The sequence below is a fragment of the Nicotiana tabacum genome, chromosome 9 (assembly GCF_000715075.1).
Source record: "Nicotiana tabacum cultivar K326 chromosome 9, ASM71507v2, whole genome shotgun sequence".
In the NCBI taxonomy this organism is placed as follows: Eukaryota; Viridiplantae; Streptophyta; class Magnoliopsida; order Solanales; family Solanaceae; genus Nicotiana; species Nicotiana tabacum.
The window spans coordinates 100,713,815-100,741,655 of NC_134088.1; the positions used below are offsets into that span (position 1 = coordinate 100,713,815).

The 27,841-nt window shown below is 33.3% G+C and overlaps 1 protein-coding gene, 1 long non-coding RNA gene and 1 other non-coding gene across 3 annotated transcripts; all 3 read right to left on the minus strand.

The window, feature by feature from the left end:
- Positions 1-12,235: 12,235 nt before the first annotated feature.
- Positions 12,236-15,477, minus strand: LOC107790275 (uncharacterized). Its single transcript, XR_012694990.1, has 2 exons — positions 15,324-15,477; positions 12,236-12,848 (listed from the first exon to the last, which is right to left on the minus strand). It is a non-coding gene; the product is annotated as an uncharacterized LOC107790275 (long non-coding RNA).
- Positions 15,478-20,048: 4,571 nt separating this feature from the next.
- LOC142164486 (small nucleolar RNA snoR86) lies at positions 20,049-20,177 on the minus strand. The gene has a single exon (XR_012695253.1). It is a non-coding gene; the product is annotated as a small nucleolar RNA snoR86 (small nucleolar RNA).
- Positions 20,178-20,244: 67 nt separating this feature from the next.
- Positions 20,245-22,641, minus strand: LOC107790274 (large ribosomal subunit protein uL1z). Its single transcript, XM_016612181.2, has 6 exons — positions 22,536-22,641; positions 22,330-22,368; positions 21,973-22,192; positions 20,917-21,082; positions 20,611-20,816; positions 20,245-20,498 (listed from the first exon to the last, which is right to left on the minus strand). The coding sequence occupies exons 2-6, from the start codon at positions 22,332-22,334 to the stop codon at positions 20,445-20,447; spliced, it is 651 nt and encodes a 216-aa protein (XP_016467667.1). The 5' UTR covers positions 22,335-22,368; positions 22,536-22,641; the 3' UTR covers positions 20,245-20,444.
- Between the last annotated feature and the right edge of the window lie 5,200 nt (positions 22,642-27,841).

Below are 27,841 nucleotides of genomic sequence, written 5' to 3' on the forward strand. Positions count from 1 at the left end.
CTCATCTTTCGCAATACCTATTCAACCTCTGCAACCTTAATACGCCTATAAAACCTAAAATCACGTTGGTTCTCTAAGTTCTCCAACTCGCCAAGCATAATGTTCCTGTCCCCATCCTCGTTCAAGAGTTTGTGGAAGTATTACTGCCACATGTGCCTAATGCACGCCTTTTCCACCAATACCTTGTCATCCTCGTCTTTGATGCACCTCACTTGGTCCAGGTCCCGAGCCTTCCTTTCTCGAACCTTGGCTAATTTGAACAGTCTCTTGTCACTGCCTCTGCCCCCTAGTTCCGCCTACATGCATTCAAATATTGCGGTCTTAGTCGCTGGGACCGCCAACTTCGCCTCTTTCTTAGCCTTCTTGTAACACTCCCTAAGCGTCCTCCTCGTCGGCGTTCTCCACTAGCTTCATATACGCCGCTTTCTTGGCTTGTACTTTACCTTGGACCTCTCCATTCCACCACCAGTCACCGTTGAGGCCCTTGCCTTATGAAATCTCTGTGTGAGTTATTTATTAAAATCTCAAAATTAGTAGAAGTAATTAAGGAGGGTTTGCAAATTGTGAAAAGAGAATAGAAAAGAAAATTAAGGAATTTTTAAAATAAGAATCACGTGGAAAATCTCAACTTCTTGGGATCTCCTTTCATATTTGGTGCATTAGGTAACATTAACGGCGTTTTATTGCACGATGCAATAGCTTAATTTTGACTATTGAGATACGAAACTAACTAATTATAACAGATCACCTAGATTTTGACCTAATCCCGTCAAAGAATATTGGCCTAGCTTGTAATTAGTTAGCTAACCACAAGAGGAAAATGAAAGCCTAATCCACAATATTATAACCAATTAAAGTATACAATATTGACATGCAATACACGAGTGACGTCCTATCAATTTAGATAGAGATACCTTTTAGAAGGAAAACGAAACCAAAAATAAATAAATATATAAATAAATAAATAAGTTTCAGTTCAGATTATTGGCGCTTTACGTGAGCAAATATAATACTATGAATATGAACATTATTACGTTCTCCAACAAAATTCGATTTAAGGAGTTAGACAATAGTACAAGTCAATGTCAATTTAATAGTGCTAAGCACTATAGCTTGAAATGAACTAACTGAAAGCATATTTCTTTCTAAAATGATTAAGGTTTGAAACCCTTAATAGTTTAATAAATCAAAGAATAGTGTATAACTGTATACCGCTAAGGTTTATAGTGAGATGTGAATAATCATATTGTCATCCTTTTTTTCCGGAGGTGCCTTGATCAGAGTTTATGATTAGAGTCTTGAAAATGAAAAAAATCGTAATAAATAATACGTTCTCCTTTAACGTTTCTTATGCAGCACAAATTAGCTCGAAACTAGTCATGGCCCCAATATAAAGACCGATCTCTAAATAGGAAAATATATATATATATATATATATATATATATATATATATATATATATATATATATTTTCCTATTTAGAGATCGGTCTTTATATTGGGGTATGTATGTGTATATATATAGAGAGAGAAAATGTGGACGAAGATTTCAAGTTTACATAATTAAAAAAGGAAAGTGGTTTTCCATCATTCAATATTCGGCAAATGCCCAAATATACTCCTCTACTTTCGAAAATGGTCTAAGAATACCTCTCGTTATACTATTAGGTTATCTATACCCCTGCAGTCATACTTTGGGTTCAAATATACCCCTCATTTAAACGGAGGGACACGTGTCATCCTCTTGTTGGTCAATTCTAAATATCTCCTAATTAATTAAAAAGACTCATTACCCATACCCGAAAAGTAATGTTTAAAGCAATTATATTTTGTAAAAACTAGAAAAAACTGAAATTATTTTCACTAAAAACTGGAAAAAAAAACGAAAATATTTTTTTTTCAGTTTTTACAAAAAAACTGCTTTAGAAAAAACTGAAAAATATTTTCTAAAACAATATTTTTGTAAAAACTGGAAAAAAAGTTGAAAATCAATTTTGTAAAGCAATATTTTTTGTAAAAACTGGAAAAAAAATTAATTTTGTTTTTACTAAAAATTGAAAAAAACGAATTTTTTTTTTCCAGTTTTTACAAAAAAAAAACTGCTTTCAAAAAAGCTGAAAAATATTTTCTAAAACAATATTTTTGTAAAAACTGAAAAAAAACTAAAAAGTAATTTTCTAAAGCAATGTTTTTGTAAAAATTGAGTTAAAAATATTTCAGTTTTTTTTCAGTTTTTAATATCTTTAGAAAATTGCTTTTCAGTTTTTTTTTCAGTTTTTTCAAAAATATTATTTTAGAAAATATTTTTCAGTTTTTTTAAAGCTGTTTTTTTGTAAAAACTGGAAAAAAAAATTATTTTTTCAGTTTTTAGTAAAAATAATTTCAGTTTTTTCCAGTTTTTACAAAAAAAAATTATTTTTCGGGTATGGGTAATGGGTCTTTTTAATTAATTAGGAGATATTTAGAATTGACCAACAGGACGATGACACGTGTCCCTCTGTTTAAATGAGGGGTATATTTGAACTCAAAGTATGACTGCAGGGGTATAGATAACCCAATAGTATAACGAGGGGTATTCTTAGACCATTTTCAAAAGTAGAGGGGTATATTTGACCCTTTGCCATTCAATCTTTATCATCTTATCTAAATATTATTTATGTACATGGGAATGCAAATATAATACTATCAAGAAAAACTTTACTCTCCAATAAAACTCGTTTTAAAGAGTTAGACAATAGTACAAGTCAATGTCAATGTCAATGTCAAGTCAATGAGTGGCTTCCTTATGTCCCTTGTTGTTGAAAGAATTTCGACCAATAGCCTGTTGCACCACATTATACAAGCTCATTGCTAAGATCCTTATAGCAAAATTGAAGGCAGTGGTGGATTTTATAGTTGGACCAGCACAATCAGCATTCATAGAAGGGAGAAGCAACTTAGACAATGTGAGTATTATCCATGAGCTGGTGAAGGGTTACACTCAAAAAGGAGTATCTTCTAGGTGCATCATAAAAGTGGACATAAGGAAGGCATATGATTCAATTGACTGGCCATTCTTACGTATGGTCTTACTGGAATATGGGATACCTAGCAAAATAGTTCAGTGGATAATGGAATGTGTGACTACTGTGAACTACTCTTTGATGATCAATGGTGGCCTCACTAGTAGATTCCAAGCAGGGAAGGGACTGGGACAAGGGGATCCAATGTCCTTTTACCTGTTTGTTCTAGTAATGGAGTATCTTAATAGAACCCTTAAGACTCTAAGGACATCCCTCACCTTACTTCTATCCAAGATGTGTAAAGCTGAATCTCACACATATCTGCTTTGCAGATGATTTGATAATGTATTGTTGGGCTGACAAGACTTCCCTCCAACTATTGCTTGATAAGTTTAATCATTTCTCGAAGGTATCTGGGCTCATGGCAAATCTGAACAAGAGATCTATTTATGTAGCTCGAGTGTAAGTGTTTAAAGATATGATCATCTCTGACTATCATTTCAAGCTCGAAGGACTGCCATTCAAATACTTGAGGGTACCCCTCTCATAAAAAAAGATTGACAGTGCAGCAATGTATGTCATTAGTTGAGAAGATAATTAATAGAATCAAGTGCTGGACAACTAAATTTCTCTCATACAGTGGAAGGTTACAGTTGATAAAAAGTGTCCTATTTGAAATGCAAACATACTCGGGACAGATATTTCTGCTGCCAAAAAAGATCATTCAGTTAGTGACTACTGCATACAGGATCTTCTTATGGACAAGCAGTCATAACCCCTCAAAAAGGGCACTGATTGCATGGGACAAAATATGTATGCCTACTTCAGCTGGTGGCTTAAATGTCATCAACTTCTTATGATGGAACAAAGCAACTCTTTACAAATTAATGTGGGTTGTACATCCAAATAAAGATACACTTTGGATAAGGTGGATACACAACTTTTATATAAAGAAACATGATTTCGCTATAATTAACACTCCCAGGAAAGCATGTTGGCTCGTAAGGAAAGTGTTTGATACAAGACAATGGTACCTAAGTATCGATTCTTTTGCCAACATCAACATATATTGCAGGCAGGGCAATTCAATATCAAGAAGACATATACATTAGCTACTCCTCAGTACCCAAAGGTCCATTGAAAAACTTTACTGATGGGTTCAAATGCCATACCTAGGCATACTTTCATTTTTTGGATGGCACTTCACTAAAGGATTACCATTGTTGATAGGTTGGCATCTTGGTGTATACTTGTAGCAAGTGAATGTGTGCTTTGCAATAATAGAAAAGTAGAAACAATGTTCATCTCTACTTTGAATGTCAATACTCAAGAACCATCTGGACTACGCTACTTAAATGGATGGGAGAGAGACATCTCATTGAAAATTGGATAGAGGAAGTTGTATGGTCGACAAAAAGAAACAACAATGGCAAGCCTCAAGCTAGCATATTGGCATTCCTATTTACATCTATGGTTTATCATACATGGATAAAGAGAAATATGTGAAGATTTCAGGGGCAAAAAACTGATACTAACAAGAGAATTCGAGATATTGTCCTCCAGCTTCATATGAAAGGACAACAGAAAGCTAAGTGGAAGAAGTTCTTAGAAGGATTGAATAGCTTTCCTCTATGACTAGTTGTCAATAGATAGTAGAAGTAGTAGAGGGACTATTGAAATGTACATAGTAGTTTTATTTTCTTGAGTCTAGCTCTATAGTCCACAAAAGTTAGAGGAGTTATAATTAACTATACTGGTTGAATAAAATCTTTTGATATTTGACCCAAAGAAAAAGTTTGATAAATCAAAGAATAGTGTATAATTGTATAATACCACCAAAGTTTGTAGTGAGATATAAATGATCATATCCTTCTTTTTCGAAGGTTCTTTAATAAGAGTTCCGGGTTCGAGCCTTTAAAAATTAAAAAAAATCCTAATAAATAATACCGATCTCTAAATAGGAAATATATATATATATAACCACAAGAGAAAAAATGTGGATAAAGATTTCAAGTTTTACATAATTTTAAAAAAAGAAAGTGATTTCCCATCATCCAATCTTTATCATTTTATCTACTCCATTATTTATGTACATGGGAATGCAAGGCAGCTTACAAAAAAGATCAAATCTTCATCCACATTTTTCCAGTTTCTCTTATTGGTTTTTTTATTTTATTTTTTCAACCCATTTTCTCTTATGTTATTAGTATTAATAATTATAGCAAAGATGAAAGAATAAAATAGTGGAGTATAAAATTTGAGGGGAAAAAGTTCATTTCCAAATAAAGAAAGAGAAAATAGGATGTGACGCGATTGGTAGGAGGGGGCACGTGTTATTCACCGTCCGCGATGGGATCCTCATCGAATTTCACGCCCCTTATCAAGGTCGGTGGAATTTCTTGATGTCCTCATCATTTTCCTTAATTTACACTTTTCCCCTTTTATAATTTTTCTTTTACATTCTTGTCCCCTTCTTTTTTGGTACTTGAGTTTTGTTTTTCTAGACACGGTTTGGGTAATTGAGTAAGGTAAATCTGCACCCTAGGCGAAGGTGCTTTTAACTGGTTATGTAACGTGGTCTCGTGTAAATATCATAGGTAAGTTTTTATTAGGATAAAAATTTATTCACATCAATATTTACATCTTCTTAATAAGAATAGCAACGTGTTTTCTGTATATATTTAATTAGAGTTAATTAATGTTCATTTTCACTTCAATTTAATACTTAATCATTGATTATAGAGTGTAGTTTGGTGTAAATTTAGGGTGTGGCTAAGTATTCTTTTATTTCTTTAATCACCGGAGGATGAAAATTATTGCCTTAACTAGTTTGAATTCAAATTATATAAAGTCCACTATAGAGTTTTTAGCATTCCGTATCAAAGAAGGTTCCATTCTCATCACTCGAATAGAATTTTCTATTTAAAGGTTAAATTTTTTTAACATTACATCGTACCATTAGTGATTGATTGGTCGTGACTAGGTTTGTTACTGTCCATTGTTTTAACATTTCCTATTCCACTTGAAAATTTGGTCAGCTTGACACTTTATGAACTGATCAAGACATACATTTTGATACAAATAAAATAAATGCCCATGCTGGATTTGTGTGGTGACATTTAACAAGGCATGAATCTACAAATGATAGGATTTTTAAATTATAAATTTGATGTGATGGCGAAAGTACCTTTAATACTAAGTAGTACTACTATTTTTGTATTCAGTAAGTCATTTCCATTACGAAAAGAACGTAAGAGTAAATAGTTTTAAAATAGATACGAATTATTTCACACAAATAGAAGTGTGTCAAAATTAGAACTAAATGTATGTGTGTGTAAGAAAGTTACACTTTAACCTTTTTTTGAGAGGATCATTCTGAGCTCAACAAAAGTTGCCAATTGATGTTCGCAAATCAATTATCTTTGACAAAATAGACATTACGTTAACAAAATATTCCCTTAATCTCCTGCCCTCAACACTTGAATTACATGTTTTTAAGTTAATGGAGCTTTTAAACATAAACATTAATAATGAAATATCCCCCCCAAGGTTGGATCAACAAATAGTATTAAAAGAATCAATGAATCATATTCCTTAATAATTATACTACTAAAAAGGTCAAACTTTAGGTTTTAGTTATTCGGTGATATCACCTTTTTATGAAGAAAATGCATGTGTAGTTAGTCGTTGTATATATACTATCGCAATTCTTATTTTCAAAAAAGAAAAGAAAATGGCATTCATTTATTAAAACAACGTGTTGCACCTTAAAATTGTTTTTGTCATTTTAAAGTATTTTTATCCAAATATCATTAATACGTATCCTTATTTTATATTTTACCTTGCATAAAATAAAAATATTTATGCATAATTAAGCAAGTGTTAGTTATGACGAAAACAAAAATTGTAAGCAAATACTCTCTCCGTTCACTTTTACTTGGCATGTATACTAAAAAAAGATTTTTATTTTTACTTGTCACTTTACGCATATCAGGAGAAGATAAAATTTTTTCCTGTTATACCCACAGTATTTATTACTCATTTTAAATTATTTTCTCAAATCTAATAAAATATGCATCAATTAATGTGGGTATCATGGTAAATTATGCACTTCATTTATTATTTCTTAAGGGGCGTGAAAAGTTAAAACGTGCCAAATAAAAGTGAACGGAGGGAGTATTTAATAGTAATATAGAGTTTTATATTAAATATCAAACATTGTATTCATAATGCGAAATGAAATACAAAATTTTAGTGTCATTTAAGTCTTGATATAGTCAATAAAGGTTAGCGCAAAAAATGATGGTAACAAATTAATATCCAAATTCCTTGATGTATTTGACATATAAAGTTCTTGGAAAAATTGTCACATAGAAATTAACAAGCAGCCACTTGTGATTCACTGTAACTAGCTTTTGATCTTTGTATGATTCCCTTTTAACCTTACCCGTTGAAATTGAATAACAGATCCATTATTATTCTCCATAAATGTCAATTATGAGATGATGTTTTTGGCTTTGCCATTTGGTTTCAAACATAAGCTAAGTGACATACTAATAATTCTTTCTATTCATTTGACTTTCTAATTAATTCTTATCTCCAAAGCAACCAAGTGAGCACTAAATAGTCCTTCTCATTCTTGTGAATGTTTATACCTAATTAATGTTTATCCGCATTGAATGTTTATACCTAATTAATTAAATAATTAACCTTAAGAACTAATAAGCTAAAGTGAACAAAAGTATATCATTTAATTATGGTTAAGTGTTCAAGGGTGCGTATATAAATATATATCTTACATTCATTCATTTGGTATAAATATTCAATGCGAGTTATTTCTTACATAGTAATATATTTTAATCATCAAAATCTGTTTCATGAAAACCAAATGGCCTTATTAGATGCTCTCTTCAAGCATCACATGAATAAAAACCTTTGAAAAATGTGTTGTGTACTTAGTTTCAAATAATATTAAATATTCTTTCCATTATCTTTGAAGCCTGTACAACAAGAATCCTCTCCTTTCCAGTCACTAACTTCCACTTTTTATCAAACTTTTATAAGGTCTGGTCTTCTTAAGTGGCCCCATGAAGATGCCACAACTCAGAATTTAATATTACAACATAGTCCTAAATTATTCTAAAACAATCTTTTTACACAATTAACTAAGTAGATTTCTCCCAAACAAAAGGTCCTTTCTCAAAGTATTCTCTTCCTCTAGTCATTATGGAAATCTTTGTCTCCCTATTGCCTCTCTTTCTATCTGAAACTTTAGGATCAGATTGAACTTTATTCTTATTCTAGTTAGCTCCAATTTCTCCTTTATTTCTTAATTTCTTTCAAGACAATACAATCTTAAAGTCTTTGGGAGCCTCTAGCATGTGTGCTTCTTGTTTTCCATGCTTAAAAATATACCCTTTAGCTTTTATGAAAAGGCAAGGAGTTGAAGATATAATCACCATTTTATGTACCACAATTTTGAGTTCTGCTCTCGCGCAGACATATATAGATTCCATCTCACTTAGGGCAACCCGATACACGAAATATTCTGCGTTCACGTAGGGTACGGGGAAGGGCCGCAACTCAAGAGGTATGATGTAGGCAGCCTTCCTGATCAATGTTGATTCCACGGCTTCAGCCCGCGATCTATAGGTCATACAAAGACAACTTTACAGTTGTTCCAAAGCCCCCCTTCTCCAAGTCACTTACTTCCTCTTATTTGTTGGGAAGAAAACTTTTGTTAGCTCTAAGGTACTCTAATAGACTATAAGTTTAAGTTATACTATCTAGGTTAGCTTTACATGTTGTAGCACATAATTTTGTCTTAATTTTAAGATTACAAATTCCACTCTTTATGAAAGGTTACCCGTAAATATCTTTTGAATAGGCTAATAATGTAAAATTTTCTTTACAAAGTTAAACTTAGTGGCAGAGCCACATTGAAGCAAGGGGTTCATATGATACCCTTGCTCAAAAAAATTACTTATTGAACATGTATATTGCAAGCAAAAAAATAATAATAATGCATGATAAATTCAAGGGTTGAATTCCTTTGACTTTGAAACAGAAGCTTGATATAACCTATTTTTATAAGAGTTACGTAAATAAAATCTCTGGCTCGTCACTAGTTAAACTCATAAACTATATATTTTTGCACAGGGATTTACGTTGTTGTCAAAATTAAGAAGTAATTTACATTAGGCAAAAGTAAGCAAGCCAAGTGAGGAAGCAAGTCTAATTTCTATTGGTCTGTTGGGGTAGTCAAGATTGGACCCTGAAAAGTTGGGGGTTTTGCGTCTATACCCGGTTTTTGGGTCACAATTGAATATATACCCACTTTGCAAAAAAAAAAATTGCAAGCGTACCCACTTTACGATCAACTTCAGACTTATTGGGTCTGAAGTTAAAAAAAATTACTTTGAAGTAAAAAAATTACACTTCAAATACACTTAAGGCCAAATAAGTCTAAAATGCAACCAATTGTTTAATGCACTTAACGCTAATAAGCGTAAAGTGAAAAAATTGCACTTCAGATACACTTAAGGCCAATAAGTCTGAATTAAAAAATTGCACTTCATATGCACTTAAGGCCAAAAAGTCTCAAGTGCAACAAACGTTTTCATTCACTTAAGGCTAATAAGTCTGAAGTGAAAATTTACACTTCAGATGCACTTAAGGCCAAATTGGTTTGAAGTGCAACAAACGTTTTGCTACACTTAAGGCCAATAAGTCTGAAGTGAAAAATCCCACTTTAGATGCACTTAAGGCCAAAAGGTCTGAAGTGCAACAAACGTGTTGCTACACTTAAGGCCAATAAGTCTGAAGTGAAAAATTGCACTTCAGATGCACTTAAGGCTAAAAGGTCTGAAGTGCAATAAACGTTTTGCTACACTTAAGACCAATAAGTCTGAAATGAAAAATTGCACTTCAGATGCACTTAAGGCCAAAAGGTTAGAAGTACAACCAACGTTTTTATGCACTTAAGGCCAAATAGGCCTGAAATGCAAATTACCTAGAAACATAAATTTATTCTTCGAATTATAATAATCAAATATACGATTTAATACCTAAAGCTACTCCAATTGAGCTCAAATTTGAAACATAACCTCCAAATATCATCAGGAACAAACCTCAATCATCAATTTGTCAAAATAACAATAAATCTAATGAATCCATTTTGCAATTAAGAAAAAGAAGAAGAAGAAACCTTAAGCAATAGTAAAAAATAAAGAGTCATAACAGCTCCCCATTGTAAAACATCATAAACTACATTAAAATATGTTCACAATCACCATATAAAATCATTGTCACCCGAAGAAGAAGAAGGAGGAGAAGAAGAAAACGAAGGAGGAGGAGAAAGATGTTTGAAGTTGTTTAAAAAATGGGTACAAATTAAAATATTTTTAAAAAGTGAGTATAGGTTAAATGGGGCGACCAAATAGGACGCCCTGTGCACTTTTTACTGAAAAGTTCAAAATTGATTTTAAGATATGGGCCAGTCTCAAAAAAACCAAGTAAACATCATCAGGCCCTAACTTAATCAAGTAGTGGCCCATAATCAAGATCCAAACCACCTGGGAAAAGTACTAGACCCAACTGTCATACCGAGTGGACCTATAGGACATTATAGGCCCATAAGAATGAGAAAAGTACGTAGATAAATACAAAAATGTTTATGGGATGAATGTTTAAAGAGCAAAATTCATTTATAGCCCATCGGCCCAAATATATATCATTCGATAGCCCAAAATTACAATATACATTTGATAGCCCAAAAGTAATTCTAGTGGCTAGACACAAGATCTGTTTCGTCGGCAGCAGAATAGTCCAAATTGAATCTGAGTTTTCTTTCATTTCTCAAACTCTAATCTCTTCTCTCTCCTCCTCTCCCTCTCTCGCCGCCCTCTCTCCCCACGGCAGCATCGCCTTAGCTCCATCACCCGCTTCCATCGACCACCGCCAAACCCCACAAAATTTATGTCACCGTTCTCATTTCCTCCTCCTCTTTCCATATCTACGATTCAAATCTTTCAAATCCTCACCAATCTCTCAAAATCCCAAATCCGAAACCTTATGCCTTTTTATTTCTTTTGAACTTCACGGAGTTTCAGCCATCACCACCATTCAATATCCACATGAATCGATAGATCTTGACGATAGCCTCGACCCTATACGCCGATGGCCGGAATCCGACAGAGTCGCCGGTGACCACAGAAGAAGCAACTCCGCCAACCACGACTCTCATGACCTTGTCTTCTTTCTGATTTTCTCTTATAGTTTCTGTGAATATGAAGTTAATATTTTGAAGATCTTTGGCTGAAAATTTAAAACTCCTCCGATCTTGTTACTATTTTCCGCGACTGTGAGGCCATAGACCCCGGTGGCTGGTCTCTCAATGAGAGGAAGATAAGAGGAGATAACTATGCATAAAGTTAAAATATATACAAAATAGACCGTAACTATACAAAAATTATACAAAATAGAGTGTCACTATACAATTTATATACAATAAAGTGTCATTATACAAAATACATACAAAAATAGAATGTCATTATACAAAAAATATACTACATAGACTGTCAGTATACGAAATATATACAAAATAGATTGTCACTATACAAAAATATACTACTAAATAGACTGTCACTATACAATTTATATACAATAGACTGTTACTATACAAAATAGATTGTCACTATACAAAATAGATTGTTACTATACAAAAAAAAAATATACAAAAAAGATATCACTATACAAAAAATATACAAAATAGACTGTCACTATACAAAAAATATACAAAATAGACATTTCGGGCTACTACATGCAATATGTTTGGGCTGAAGGGCCATTTCGTATCAATGATAAAAAATATAGGCTATTAAAATTTTGAGGGACTATAGAGGGTAGTTTTCCCGTGTTTAAACTGGGTTAAGGTTTCCTTTGTCATGTACTAAATACAATTTTATGTTGGATGATTTCGACCGGGAATTTAAATAGCTATACCCTAGTCTTTTATTATCTTTACGTTGACGAAGTAACATATGTATCTGACTGCATATACAAATTGCACCACAACAAAATATTTCAAGAATAACATATGGATCTGATTGCATCCAGAAATTGCAGCACAATAAAATATTTCAAAACGGGAAGAGTTACGCTTATTAAGCATAAACTTTACTGGTGAACAAACAATCTATTACTAGCAAGGTGTAAGGGGATGATTGGGATAAACACAGAACCAGTAGGCACTTAGAAGAAGGCTGCATTACATAAGCATTTTATGAAACAAGACATGTTTTTGATTTAACCATAGTTCTGACAACAGCATTATATAGCTGCTTTACCTTTAGACCAAGATCATCAGCATAACTTAAACTCGGATACCTAGTAAAGATCACCCTCCTTGTGAGTGTGGATCACACAATCAGAGGTTGGGTAAGAAACACACGTAAGCAGATAACCCTCTTTCATTTGATTGTCGTCCAGAAAAGATCCGTCAGATTGATCGACAGAGCCCGACTCTATCTTACCAGCACAAGTCGAGCAAGCACCGGCCCTGCACGAATAAGGGAGTTCGACTCCAGCTTCCTCAGCAGCATCGAGAATGTATGTATCAGATGGTGCTTCAAACTCATGTTCTGTACCATCTGGACAAACCAGCTTGACCTTGTACACGTTTGCTGATGCTCTAAAACCAGAGTCAGCTTTCAAGCCAATGGATTTCGAGATGCTCCGCACAGAACCCAGAGAAGATGGGATTTTAACAAATGCGCTCTTTTTCTGAGTTTGAGGAGCAGCTTTGAACATGCAGGTGGGAGGAAGTCTCACGGTCGACATGTTTTACCTGATCAAATTTACAAGCAATCATGAAATAAACAAGTGATCATAGACCAATGCTGACCACCCGCAGAATAACAGTATATATAGGAAGCATTGAAGTTTGAAGTGCCAAATGTAAAACGAATCGAGCTCAAAACTTTCATTTACCTATCCCGGACAGATTCTAACAAGTCCATTTCAGTTGTTCTGATTAATTAAAATTTCTTTTCTAAGACAGTACTGGGAGGAAAAGTTCATTATCTATATGCAGAAATGTTTATATATGTTGCTACTTAAAGCTATGTATTAAACCACATCTACATAAAACTTTTGGTGTAAGAATAGCAGCAAAGGAGGACTTGCTACAAGCCAAACAGGGTAAGGAATGAATTAGACATTTGAACGATATATGCCCTGCCGTAGATGGAAAAAAGAAATGAAAATTTGATAGTCCATTTCTTAAAAGACAAGGCTTTGAATATCTGGAGCATTATGAGAAGAAACAAGCGAGTGGCTTCATGCTCTTCACTCGAAGCTCCATGTTGTGGAGATAAAATTTACTAGCATAGTAATCTACGATTCTACACTAAGTGTTAAACCTAATTCCCTTTACAATGTCAAGGTTATGACTATGGATCTAAGGAATAAGATGCACATTACACATAAATGAATGAATAAACAACACCTTTGCTTAGTCACCATATTAATATCCTTCTAAACACTTCGGCGAGGTTAACCAGTGTAAAGCATGTGTTTTTTTTTTTTCATTTTTTTGTTCAATTCTAAATCTAGATGTTCCCAACTTCAGGCTGCTTCTCTCAAAATTAGACTTGGACGCGATTAGTAAATTCCTATATATCATAAAGCTATCTACTCTCTACAGGAATAGTCGTTCTCTATGAATTATCCGACACAAAAGAGTACCCTTCTATCTCCATCCACTAAATCAAATTTGATATAAGAGAATCTCAAATACTATCCTGAAGTCAAGTTTCATGTATTTAGTCTCCTCCCATGTCCAGAAGATGAAGGTGGCAAAAATGAGTATGTTGAGATGGATGTGCATACCCGCATAGATAAGATTAGGAATGAAGATATACAAGACAAGGTGGGCATGGCATCAATGGAGGACAAGATGCAGGAAGCGAAGCTTAGACGGTTCGGCCATGTGAAGAGGAGAGACATTGATGCTCCAGTAAGGAGGTATGAGAAGTTGGCCTTGGTGGGTCAAAGAAGAGGTAGAGGTAAAACAAAAAAGTATTATGGAGAGGTGATTAGGCAGGACATGGCGTTGTTTCAGCTTACCGAAGACATGACGTTTGATAGGAGGGTGTGTAGGTCGAGTAGTAGGGTACACAGTTAGTATATAGTCGTGAGTTTTCCTAGTCCGTTCCAATAGTATTAGTGTTAGTTTTGTACTTTCTTAATTTTAGATTTCTATTACTACCTGCTATTTCTTTCATTTCGGTTTTCTTGCTATCTTGTTGTTATTACAACCTATTAATACTACTCTTTTTCCATCTTTCCTTGAGCCGATGGTCTATCAAAAACAGTCTCTCTACCTTCTCAAGGTATGGTTAAGGTATACGTACACACTACCTTATGGGATTACACTGGGTTTATTATTGTTGGTGTAGTCCTATTTTCAAGCTTTAACTAAAAATACAATCAAAAGCACCAAATCTGTAATACCAAGTATAGAGCTAAGCTTTTCCAATAAGTAACATATAATTAGCTAGAATCCACACTTGTGATTCACAACCAGAGTATTCACATAACTCAGTTTTCACCAAGATGTTCCTGCATTTATATTTTGACAAAGCAGAACAAACCAAAGAGAAAAAAGAGAATACAAAACAGAGAATTGCAATAAAGAAAAAACAATCTCTTTCACTAATTTAGTTACATAATTATGCATAGCAACAAACATATACACCAACAAAAAGAGGTTCAAAAGTCATTTTCCATCTGCATGTCAAACGGCTACAAGTTATGCTGTTTGACCTTGAATCAAGCTCACAAGAAAGCAAAAGCAAAATAAAAATCAAAGAATCCCAAAAGGTTTCAAATACCCAAAATCCAACCTTTCTTAAAGATTCAATCTTTAAACAGATATCATTGAATTTCACAAGATGATGGAACAAAAATAGGAGATCTCAACAAGCAGTAACAAAAACAGGAAAAATCCAATTCCTAAAAACTCAAACACATACGTGAAAAAACATGCACATGACGAATCAAATAAGTAAATTCTCACAACAAAAACCCACGAATCTTTTTTAAGAAGTTCAAAAGGCTTCAAATACCCAAATCCAATTTTTTCTTAAAGTTTCAACCTTTAACCAAATACCACAAGGATTTCGCCAAATAATGGACCAAAAAGAAAGAGAAACAGACATCTCAAACAGAGGAAAATCACATGCACATGGGAAAAAAGTAGATTCTTAGAACAAAAACACAAGAATCTTTTAAAAGGGAAGGAGAGATGAGTAAATTTTACCGATAGAAGATGTGGGGGTTGGCTGCTGATCTGGGGGTGAAACAAGTAAACGAAAGTAAGCGGAGTTCTCGAGGGAGAAAAAGCAGAAAAAGGTAAAGGGCTTTTGAGATTTGTTGAGAGCCGAAGAGTGACAGTATTTGGCAAAGTTGGTATCAAATAGGAGTATATAACATATAACATAAAAAAGGATACGTACCCTAAAAACCTATCGCCCATTGGTTTCTCTTTTTTCTTTTTCGTTGCCAAACCCAAAATGAACTATTTGACCCTGATGCATTTTGAACCTTTTCATTATGCACGAAAATAATACTTTAAGTGGTCGTTTGTTACGAGGTATAAGAAGGTATAGTGCTGGTATAAAAATTTAATATCATCTTAATATTTTGTTTGGTTAGCCAATATGTTATAAGTTATTTCGAGATTAAAATTAGTGTCGGAATAATTTATACCTTGCAGAGAGTGGGATAATTAGTGCCGGAATAACTTATACATTCTTCTCATAAATTATACAATTGTCATTTTTAATATAACATACCAAACAGTGGATAAAAAATAATACCAGAATAACTAATCTCAGCATAACGTATCCCGTCATAAGCCGTATTCAAACTAAACGACCCCTATGGGAGCGTTCGGTAGAGTGTATAAGAGTAGTATTGAATAAGATATTAGTAATGTTAAGACTAGTAATATTGGACTTTGTTATGTGGGAATTATTTCCTATACTGTTAATAATATTCATTGCATATTATTTTTAAATATTATTTGTTTGCAAAAATACCTTCCACATTTTTTAGAAAGGATTTGAATTGCTTTTTTGAAAGGGCAATTCTGTATTTATACATGCTTATTCATGTATTAAAATTATGATATTGTTGACTCGCTTTAGGACAACTTGGCTTCGGTATGTTTTTCTGTAGAAATTTTTTCCTACCCAATATTCGATTTCCGCATTGGGATCTGATTAATGCGAATTCCCGTCGAAAAGTCTACTTTAGAGGTAAAAGCACCCTATCAACGACTTAATATCCAAAGCTCATAGTCGAAACATTTGATTAAGAATGAAAGAGTATTTATTACTTCACCACAACTTTTAATAATTAATAATTTACAAAGGTTGCAAAGAATTATACTATGCAATAAACATAATACTTTGCATTGTTATCTCTATGCTCCAACTATCCAACATATCAAACTCCAGATATTTAAGAAAATACCGCACTTAAAGAAATAGGTTAGAAATGGCATAATGATCAATGAAGTTAAAATAGACTATGAGAGGTTATTGTTCAAATTTAGTACAGAGAAAAAAATTTATGCAATATTTCTTAAAAAAGAAAAGGATGTTGATTTTAGTTCTATTTTCACCTTGTAATTCCTTTCTGTATTTGCCTTTTTCCTACCCTACCTCCTATGAATTATAAAATTAAAACAGAAAATAAGGAAGAATTGTACATGCTATAAATGCTACCGAGCTGTAATATTTTTATTTTTGTACAGAAGGGAAATAAAATGTTAGCTATTGGAAATCTTAAGGGATGGTTTGGGTCAAAGGATTAGGTGAGTTATCCCAATATAAATTTTGGGATTAAATTTATCTCATATTTTATTAGAGGTATAGCTAAATCTAATATTATTGTTATACCAGAATCTTGGTATTAATTATTTTATATTAAAAGTGAATTTATTATTCAAATTATAATCCCAAAATTATAATTCGAGAATATCCTAACTTTAAGCCAAACGACCCCAAATATTAGCCACTTTCACTTTTACAGTTTTACTGGCCGGCATGGCTGAATTGTAAGTGTTTACTCTCGTATATGCACTATTTTTTTCTAAAAAAAGAATTAGGTACACCAACAAATCATTATTTTCTTTCGAACAACTTTTTATATTGTCATTTTTGTATGCTTCACTTAAAGCAACGTAACGAATTAAATTAGATTTCCATACTGAAAACAAATTGAGGGAAAAAAGGAAAATAAATGAGGAAAAGAAAAAAAACTTACATAGTTCAAGGCTTCAAGCTATATAAACTAATGTTTTACTAGTAACACAAAAGCGTCTTTTTTTTTTATTATTTCTAACTTATTGCTCTAATTATTTTTTCTCCTTTCAACTTTGGATCATTGGACTCAAGAAGTTAAAATCTTGAAATACATGATTGCGAGCTTTTGACAATATAATTTTGATACAGAGAAAGGGCAGAAAATTTTAAATAAACTAAGTTAAGTCCAAGTCAAATCTCACGGATCAAGTTAATATTGCTATTACAAACCAAAAAAAAATTAATAAAAAAAATAGAGAATATGGCTTTTGCAATGAGTCCTGTTGAGGAATATGCCCAGAAAGTAACAAAAATTTTTAGTAAAAAGAATCTCTCCCAAAGGCTCATGAAAAAAACATGCACAATCACAAACAAAAGAGAGTACAAAGAGGTACCAACAACTCAGTGTTTGAGTAACGTGAAAATCACATGATTTTCCCTTGTATTTTTAAGAGTTAGACTTTTACATATTGTCGTGTAAAAATATTTATACAATCATGCTACATATAAAAATTAGAAGAAATCTTTTATGATAAATATAAATTAATAACATGATAAAAACGGTATATGATCATGCTATAATAGGTTAAATTGCACCTGGGGGCAAATATAAAATTTGAATTTAATAGATTCGACCTTAAAAATATTATCATTAAACTTGTTGCACTTCTAGAATAATGAGTTTAAACTTAATATTTTTTAAAAATTTAATAGTATGTTGTTACATAAGTACATACTCTGTATTCCTTGTTTAAAATGGAAAGAACAAATTATCATAATTAGATAATGTTGTTGGGACTGAGTTAGTTTTGGCAATCAAAACAAGTGTGCTGCTTGAGTTCACCTTAAGCCAATAATAAAAAATAAGCAGTTGCCAATAATAAAAAAATAAGCAGTTGAACTTCAATTACTATTAAACCCAATTAGTGACTAATGGTAGGGTCATGTGTTCTTTCATACCCACTAGGAGCTGCCTAACTTCTCTATTGCCTAAGCTTAAGGGCCAAATTCTGGCGCACCTAAAACAAGAACAATTTTGCCATTTTTACTCTTGGAGAATTAAAAAGTAATTGGTTCATTTTTGCAATCGAACATGTCAATTTATGCTTAAAATTATTATTGAAATGGGTTACATCTCTTTGATTATTTTCATATATCACTACTTCTGTAAAAGTTACCCAATCTTTGGCTTAGGGGGTATAAATATTTGACCGTAGGATTAATTTATTCAATCAAGATTTAGATTTATGCCACCTGAACATACTTAAAGATGAAAGGGATTACCTCGCATTTCTTCTTCTTCTTTTTTTCCCTTTTTCTTGGAGGGAGGAGGTGCTAATATGGGGTGCAAATGGAGAACCAGCAATCCCAAACGAGGAAATTTGCTGGTTAAAAAACATTTATTGGAAAAGTTTGCAGTTTTAGTTTTCAGTAACCAGGACAAAAGAGCTCTAACATAGCAGCTGAGAAGTATACTTCTCTCCTATTCTTCTAACTATAAATGTCTTTTATTTTGTCGACACATCCCTGCTGTATAATGTATGTACCCAAAAGTTCAAGTGCATCATTGATGTCTAGACTAACAAGAAACATCCTTAATTTTTTGAAAGTTTTGCACATTTGGCCAAACGCTAAAAATGAACAGCAAATCATACACTAGCCTCCTCCTCCTGAAAAATTAAAGAGTGAAAAAAAGCAAAAACCGCAAAGAGTCCTAGTTTAAGCAAAAAACTACTGCAGACTTAGCTGTTGAACCAAACTGCACAACCAGAAAACTATTGAGCTGTGATTTGTGCACATTCTGAAAATTAGCTGAATCGAAAATAATACAGTTTCACATAACTTTGGGAAGAAAAAGGCCAGCAGTTTGAATAGAAGTTTCGTATGATTTGTTAAGTTGCTACGTCGGGCGAAATTCAAAAATAGTCAGATTTACAAGTGGTAATTGAAAAATAGCTACAGTTTCAAAAGTAATCAAAATTTAGCCACTTTTCATGTAAAAATAAATCTGAACGAAAACACTGTTCAAAATCCGAAAAATATTCCAGCATAATATACTGGAATTCGAATTTTTTACATGTGAACTTCCTGCATAATATACTGGTCCACTATAATATGTTGGAAATCCATACACATATGCTCCAATCTACAGTATATTATGCTGAAACTTTTCGTGTGCTGGAGTTCCAACATAATATGTTGGAAATTCATACACAGGTGCACCAATCTCCAGTATATTATGCTGGAATTTTCAGTGTTGCAACAAAATAATGACTATTTTTCAATGACTTTGCAAATAGAGGCTATTTTTCCATGACCAATCCAAAATCTGGCTAGCTCGTGCTATTTACATGAACTCCGTGTTTCGTGTTAGATAAGAAAAAATGAGGATGCACTTCTAGTTTCGACTACACAACACGGGTGTTTTCAATCACAAATTCACTTCCTAAACAGATGGACCTCAGCTTGATGAAAAAAATACAATATTATAAAAATCTAGCACCACGAACAATAGTCTTACCATTGGCACAACTTTCATAGGAAGTTTAGGAGGCTCCAGCAATAAGCCTAGTTGGTAAACTTCTTTATCACTGGAAAAGAGGAACTATTTTTTTCTAATACTGATTAGTTATAGTAATTGCAGCAAAAATAAGACAAGTATGAGACGTGGAAGAAATGTAGCGACTTGTTCGAGGCCATAGTCAACACAAGATGATTTTGAAAGGCACGGAGAATCGCTAATTCGTAAAAATTGCCAACCTTCAATGCAAGTATGCGTCATTGTTTGTGAGACGCTCTTGCTCTGCTAATTGGCTTTCTCAGGAATAAACCAAAAGAAATACTACTAAACATAGTGAATAGAGATCATCATGCAAAAGAAATCCTCGTTCATAAAAATAAGAGAAAAATTAACATTACTAACATCTCTTAAAAAGGAAATGTCTGGCAAAACAATCCCTATAATGATATTACATTAAAACCATTATCCAGGATGATAGACTATTCAAAATTTTCATCAGTAACTCTTACAAGCAAAATGCCCAAAAAGTTGCAACATTTAGACAACCATCTTAAAAGACGCGCTGTGTCTTCCCCATTGTGCTCTTCAAGTACAAGCACCTCACCTGTTGTGAAAAACAATTAAACCGGTCAATAAAAGAAAACACAGCAATCTGCATCAGACAATAATTCAAAGGTAAATGCAGATGTCTAAACTGAGTTGTGAAATGGACTTACATTTTGCCAATTCTTCTTTAGCAATGAGACAAGGAAGTTCACACTCATTTGCACATTCTGGAATATTTGTTTCTCCTCCATATCAAGATTTCCAACAGCAACACCCATGCAAAGCACCTTCTTCAATTGGAACTTAATTGTAGCCTTGGTTTCATTAACCTTAGACTCAAGTGACTCCTGGTGGGAAACAAGGCTAGGAAATTTACCTGCATTCACAAGGAACCAGGTAAGAGATCTTAAACAGGGGCTTGATCAATAGCAAACCACCTCAAGAAAGAACAAAATTTAGAGAGTTAAAGTACTTGCCAGCCTTGTTCAGACCGGGACCCAAGAGACGAGGAATCTGCTTGATGACAGATTCCGAGGCCAAGAAAGCATGGTACTTCTTGGCAAGCTTCTTAACTAGCTTCTTGTTCTTATTAAGCTTCTTGAGGCTTTCCACATCCATGTACTCCAACCCGATCTTTTCGGCCTGCAAACAAGTGTGGAAAGTTGAGATTATCTCCCTAAAAAAACTAACAGTTCAAGTACAATTCATCTAACAGTAGCATTTATAATTTTCTATAATTAGTACTCACAGAATTTACCATCAAATCCAAAAATACAAAATCAACATCATAAGGCTAAAAATTGACATCCTACTAATCAGCAGTCTCACAAAACTTGCAGAAGCAACAAGCAGATTTACCCTTGCAACTAATGGGACTTCAGATGCCATTGCATTTTAAGTTGTGATGCAATCATGCAATTACATTTCTACACCAGCAAATGTATCACAGACTAGAAGAGAACACGCAGAAACCAAGTTAGAAAGACAAGCTAACAAACAAAGCTAGAGAAAAACATCCAACCCTGTGAAAGCCACATTTTGACTGTGATTCCACTCTTTTTAACTGCTCTTGAACTGTTAGGCAATCATGACTGATGATAACATCACCATGACCATCACAAATACAGAACCATGCATGAAATTTTAAATTTTCACCTCATACTACAAAATATGAAGACCCAATTGGCAATAATACAATCAACGCATTCTCAAAATAATTTTTCCAAGTAATAACAATATGAACAGCTTGATAAGTAATTGACACAGAAACTCATCAGTCTATATATGAATCTCATCTTGTATGCTAAAAAGAAATGATGATATCAAGGGCATCAAGGGAAACCCACTCAGAAGTAGCATAAACACCACTCAAATACTTTATTTTTATAACTGAGAACTCAATGGATAATGTGCCCACCACCCTACCCTTTTCCACTTAAATACCAAGCTTTTGTTACCAAATACTTACGAGGTAAAAAAGAATCAAATCAAGCTTAGATGTAGCCATTAATTAACGCGAAAAGGAGGATTACCTCCTCCACATGTTGAGCATCTCCGAGCATGCAAATCTTCATCTTAGGACGAGGAATGTGAGGCAGTTTCACAGATCCACTGAAACGCTTGTCCTTTTGGGGATCATAGTTCTTAAGCCCAATCTGGAGCTCAATTGTCTCTGTGAACTTCCTCTTCTTTTCATTGCAATCATTCTTAATTACAGAGATTGCTTCTCTTAGGGCATCACTCTGAAGCTTACTGTAGCAAAATTAAAATTCAACTAATTTAACGCAAAATACTCAACAAGACATAACAATAAAAACAAAAATCAACTACTTCATTAACGTTCTTAGCAATAATTTATTAAGTAGCCAGCAAATAAGATTAAAAATTACCTCATGTCTCAAGCACTTCTCTTTTACCTTCTAAATTCACTGGTGCCAATCAAATAAGATTAAAAAATCAGTATTCCAGCTAGAAATTAGCGATATTTTCAATGTATTTTAGGCAGCCAAACAAAACACTTGCAACATTAATCTTTAGATTAAAGTTTAAGACCGTACAAATGGTGAATGCGTTTGTGAGAGGGAGGAAGAGGTACCTGTAGGAGAAAACCCTAATTAGGGTTTGTGAGCGCCGTTCGAGTGACGAATGGTGAGTTAGTTCAGTGCTATATAACTGAAAATTTTATGGGCTATATACAAAGTATGTTGGGCTTGGTAAGATGGATTAGAGAACCTGGGCTATTAAATGACGCTACAACCCAATTATCAGCAGGCCCATATAAACTTTGCATCAAATAGACTCCTGTAGTTGCAGAAAATTCTATTCCTGACCCCTACTCTACTATGAATTTTCATCTACACACCTCTAATTGTTCAAACAAACTACTTTAAGAGATTTATAGCTCGTTTGACTAAGCTGCAAAAATCAGCTTATTTTGATAAGTATTTTTTTTCCAAAAATATTTTTTGGTGAAAGCAATTTGTGTTTGACTAATTAATTTGGAAAACATTTTTGAGCTGCAATTAGTGTTTGGCCGAGTTTTGAAAAACTGCTTCTAAGTTATTTTTCTCAAAAATGTTTTTCAAAAAAATGCTTTTGGAAAGAAGCTGTTTTTTTCTTTTCTCCAAAACTGCTTCTGCTTCTCCTCAAAATCACTTTTTTTCCTTTCAAAATCTTGGTCAAACACCTTAATTTTAGAAGAAAAAAACACGTTTGACCAAAAGAAAAATATTTTTGCCTCAAAAGAAGCTTGGTCAAATAGGCTATTAGTCTTGGTGATCATGGAGTGTGTTTGTCAATCGCAAATACGATACCACCATGTTGGAAAATAATAGAATTTTTCCAAGTAATATCGGAGTCAAAACTACTAAAATCCCTTGTCACGTTTTATTATTTATCCATTTTTTCTATAAAGATGTTTACCCTCTCTTCTCTCTTCCTCTTCGTCTTTCTCTCCACATCTCTCTATTGTCGTTTCTCTCTTTTATCTCGTTATCATCTTAATTATTTATTTTTATTGGGAGTTTTTTGCAAGTAATTTTCCCTTCTTGAGTTTGTTGGCTTTGGTTTAAAAAATGACATTGCGTCGCTACAATTGTTGAAAAATGATCAACTGAACGCCCTTCAAAAATCGGATATATAATTTAAATATAATATTTAGAAAATTCCTTACTTTCCAATTACATGTACTAGAGTCTAACATTCACTTAGGTATGTCATGAACGTCGAGTTAAACTATCAACTTATGTATATTCTCATATGGTACTATATAGGTCAAAATCTGCCTCAAGAAAATTCGACATGAAGTGGTATTACGAAAAGTAAATTGGCTGAGATCGATTAGTAAACGGCAAGGCTCAAAGTCGAGCAGTCAATAACGGCCGAGGTCAAGTATTAGGGGCAGTAGCAACGGCTAGTTTTGCAATAGGATCTTTAGGAGAATATCCCACTGAATATTCTATGTACTTATACTTTTAGGGTTAACTAGGGATATGTCTCATATAAATAGAAAATGAGATAAGGTGAAAGACATGCAATATTCTCTTATAAGAACACTCTTTGAAAAGAAGACTTTCTCCCTAAATAAAATACAAACACTATATTTCTAAAGAGATTCGATTGTCTATTATTCTACACTTTTCCATCAGATCCGAGAATAGTTTCAATATCCTAGTATTTATCTATCACTCATCATTGTCAGAAGGAGGAATCATCCACCCCATTCAATATTGGGTGAATTATTTTTCTTATTTACTTTAATGTCATTTATTGTTATTTATTGCTCAATATTCTCTTGTCATTAATCATCTTGAAACATTTAACATTTAATCTCCTACCAACATTGTTCTACGTTATTTGTGTTAACCGATTATAGATCTGAGATTATTATTACTAACTAAGTTTAACCCCTCGTTACATAAAATTAATTAGTTTAATCAAGAGTTTACGCTTTTTGGTCAAACAGGTACACCACCATCTCTTCCACTCATCTGGTGTATATCCGGTGAAGCTATTATTTACCTTGCATATAATACTCTTGAAAAAACATTCATGAGGATGCTTCTTAAGGTATTAACCATGCTTATTTCATGGCCAAAAAAAAAGGCATCAAATATCAAATTTTGGGGACTATAAAATTAGAGTGGCTTGATAATATTTTCATGAGTATTAATATACTGGTAGTTTATTACTTGCCAGATGTCGATGCATTACTTGGTATTAGGGCGGAAAAATGTGGTATTTTTGTTTCGTAGCATTACTTATACCAAACCGATAACATGTGTGTTATAATCTATGTTATAAAATAATTTATGCAAAATAAAACAGAAACAGAAATATAAATATCATAATTAAAAGTTATGTGCCCAACAGAAAATTGTGTTTCCTTAAATAATTTAATCTCCTTACTGAACATCTATTATGTAATGTCGGCAATGGAAATAACAGAATTTCGTCGAACCCAACAAACGACAGTAAATCACACTAATGCTTTGAAAAAATAATGCAGAAGTGAAAGGGGAGGATTTTCAGAATTTTGGTAGGTGAAAAGGAGGCTATTCCTCTGTATTTATAGCCAACAATGTGGGGTTCAACAAGTGCCAAGATACATATTCGTTTGAGAAGGTGTCTATTCGCCATAAATTAATTTTTTGTTAGGCGCAAATCTGACCGTTGAGAAAATTACCGCCGCAAATTTTGAATTAAAATATTCTGAAATATCAGAAAAGAAAACAAATAACTGAAAAACGGGAAATAAATTTGGTCCAAAAAATTTATCAATCAATTCCAAAGCCAAGCCGAGCAAGCGTCGACGACGGCGCGAGACACCACTTCTTCTCAACTCTTTAAGAGCTAGAAGATGTGCGATGAGTGATAAAGTGCATTAGCAAAAGGAATTCTTCAAACTTTTCATTTTTCTCCAAATCTTTTTCCATTCACACCTCTTTATTTAAATTAGATTAAAAAAACCCAACAATTTGTAGCTACATTTAGGGTGTATCAGGAGCTATCATAAATTTTTAGGAATTACTTGTGTTAAATCATAAACTGTAGATAAGATTATATACATTCTAGGGAGGTACAATAAATTTGTTAGGGGCATTATACGTGCTATTGTATTATCCTTAAAAGAAATAATAAAGTCACATGTCCGCATAGCTACATAGTATTTGCAAAGTATTTATATGTTTAGTAATTAGTCTAAGAACCTATATATTTTTGTCCAATCATCTAATTTTCTGAATTTACTTGCTCATTTAAGTTAGCTCATTTTGATCTATGTGAGATTTACCAGTGTTGTTACTATTGGTCACTAAAGTGGTAATAGAACCATAAGGTTTCAAATTTAAAATCTAGTAGAGGCAAGAAACTTTAGGTGATTTCTTTTTATTTGGTGGTGGTGGTGAGAATTACAAGATACCATATGAAATAGTCAATATGCATACTTGACTCGAACACAACTGACTCTTTAAAAATATTGTTGTTAGTATTGAGAAATTGCCGAAAGATTGAACTATACCTTGCTTATTGCGGCAAGCTTGTAACTCAATACTGTGATCTCCAGACGATCAAAAAGTGATCGATATGCTCGAAAATTGATCTAGGACTATACACACAAGGAAGTCGGAAGGAAGAGCATAGTAGGAGGTCGAGACTTAAAAATAAGCAGTCACCCAATCCTTTTCAAAATTAAGAGTATATCAAGAGCAAAGTTTTAACATGTTATTTGAAACCCTTTCTACATGTATTACATGGCACAATTATAATCGTTTCCACATGTCAGAAATAGCTTTTTTAACGTCAAGCAATAAATTCACAAGCATGAGACTGTGTATTTGGACGCTTGTTACTTTTATAAGAGGGTAACTGCCAATATAAAGATTGCCCCGAGGTGATCAACTCGGAGCAGGAACACGGCGATGGAACGATATATACAACAAATAGAATGTCGTGAGCTTCCTCAATTTACATTATAAACAGTATGTGCATATCTTTAATGTATTCTAAGCGTTAATTATCTTTTATGTATATTGCTTACTTAAGAATTTAAGTGGATATCATAGTTCTTATCAGTGTTTTAAAAGGCGTAGACGTAAGGCGAGACGTTTTACATATGTCTTAACGGGGCATAAATCTCGAGACACGGGGAGTAAGCTCCATAGGTTTTTAATTTTTAATATTTTATAAAATAATATAATGGCAGTAAATATTTATAAACAAGTAAAATTACATAAAAATTGAAGAATACTATATATATGTGTGTGTTTCATCCCCACACAAAATTAATCAAAACAATCTAGTATACGCTACTTACAAGCACAAGTAATTTGAGTCTAAAAGAATAAAGTTTCCTATATGAAGAAAATAAAAAGGATGATTAACCCCCAATTTGAACTTTGAATTTGCTGATATGAAGGAGAATATAGTTCTCTTTGTATTTGTAAAAAAATTAAATATTCGTTGCTTTTGGGAGATATTAGCAGACTAACGGACAAGATAAAAAATTGGAAAAGACCATGAATTAGGGCTTAAATCAATAAAAAAAGATTTTAACTTTTAAATTTAATACGTTTGAGTAATTACCAAACCGACTTTTGAGAATTTAGGTATTATATGAAGGTCTTATTCAACAAATTTTGTTTTAATTTGAAAAGGTCTCTAGGGCTTACTCCTCACTAAAAAACGCGTCTCGAACGCCCGGGCATACGTCCCGAACGTCTGGGCGTACGCCCCAAATTGCTGGTCGTACGCCTCTTGAGACTTTCGCCTCACACCATCGCCCCAGGGCGTTTTTGGTACACCTCGTCCCGGGGCTCACCCCAAAAACTCCTTTTAAAACAATAGTTCTTATTATTAGCTCATTATTGATGATTTCTTTTGTTTTGTGATGAGCCCAACCAAATATTTGATATGCTGGACGTGAATATTTGAAGGCTATGGCAAAATCAATCACCAAGCTAAAATTATATCACAAACTCAGTTCCAATCCACTTTTCGAACCATCAATTTCGGCAATTCAAGCGCTAACAAGAGGATATGACGTAACTTTTTCTTTTGATAAAGCAATATGCTTGCACATTAAATGTCTACTTTACTGTTCACTTCATTTGAAATAATTTAGTTCAGTGAATATAATAATTACTACTCGTAAGTGACTAATTTCCCTTGACTTGTTCAATCAATATAGTAGTATAGGGAGAGGAAGAGGGACTTGCAATCGACTTAGAAAAGACGTACGATAAAGTCCCGAAGGAGGTTTTGTGGAGATGTTTGGAGGTTAGAGGTGTACCTGTTGCCTACATTAGGATGATTAAGGACATGTATGATGGAGGGAAAACCCGAGTGAGGATGGTGGGAGGGGACTCAGACCATTTTTCGGTCATGATGGGGTTGCACTAGGGG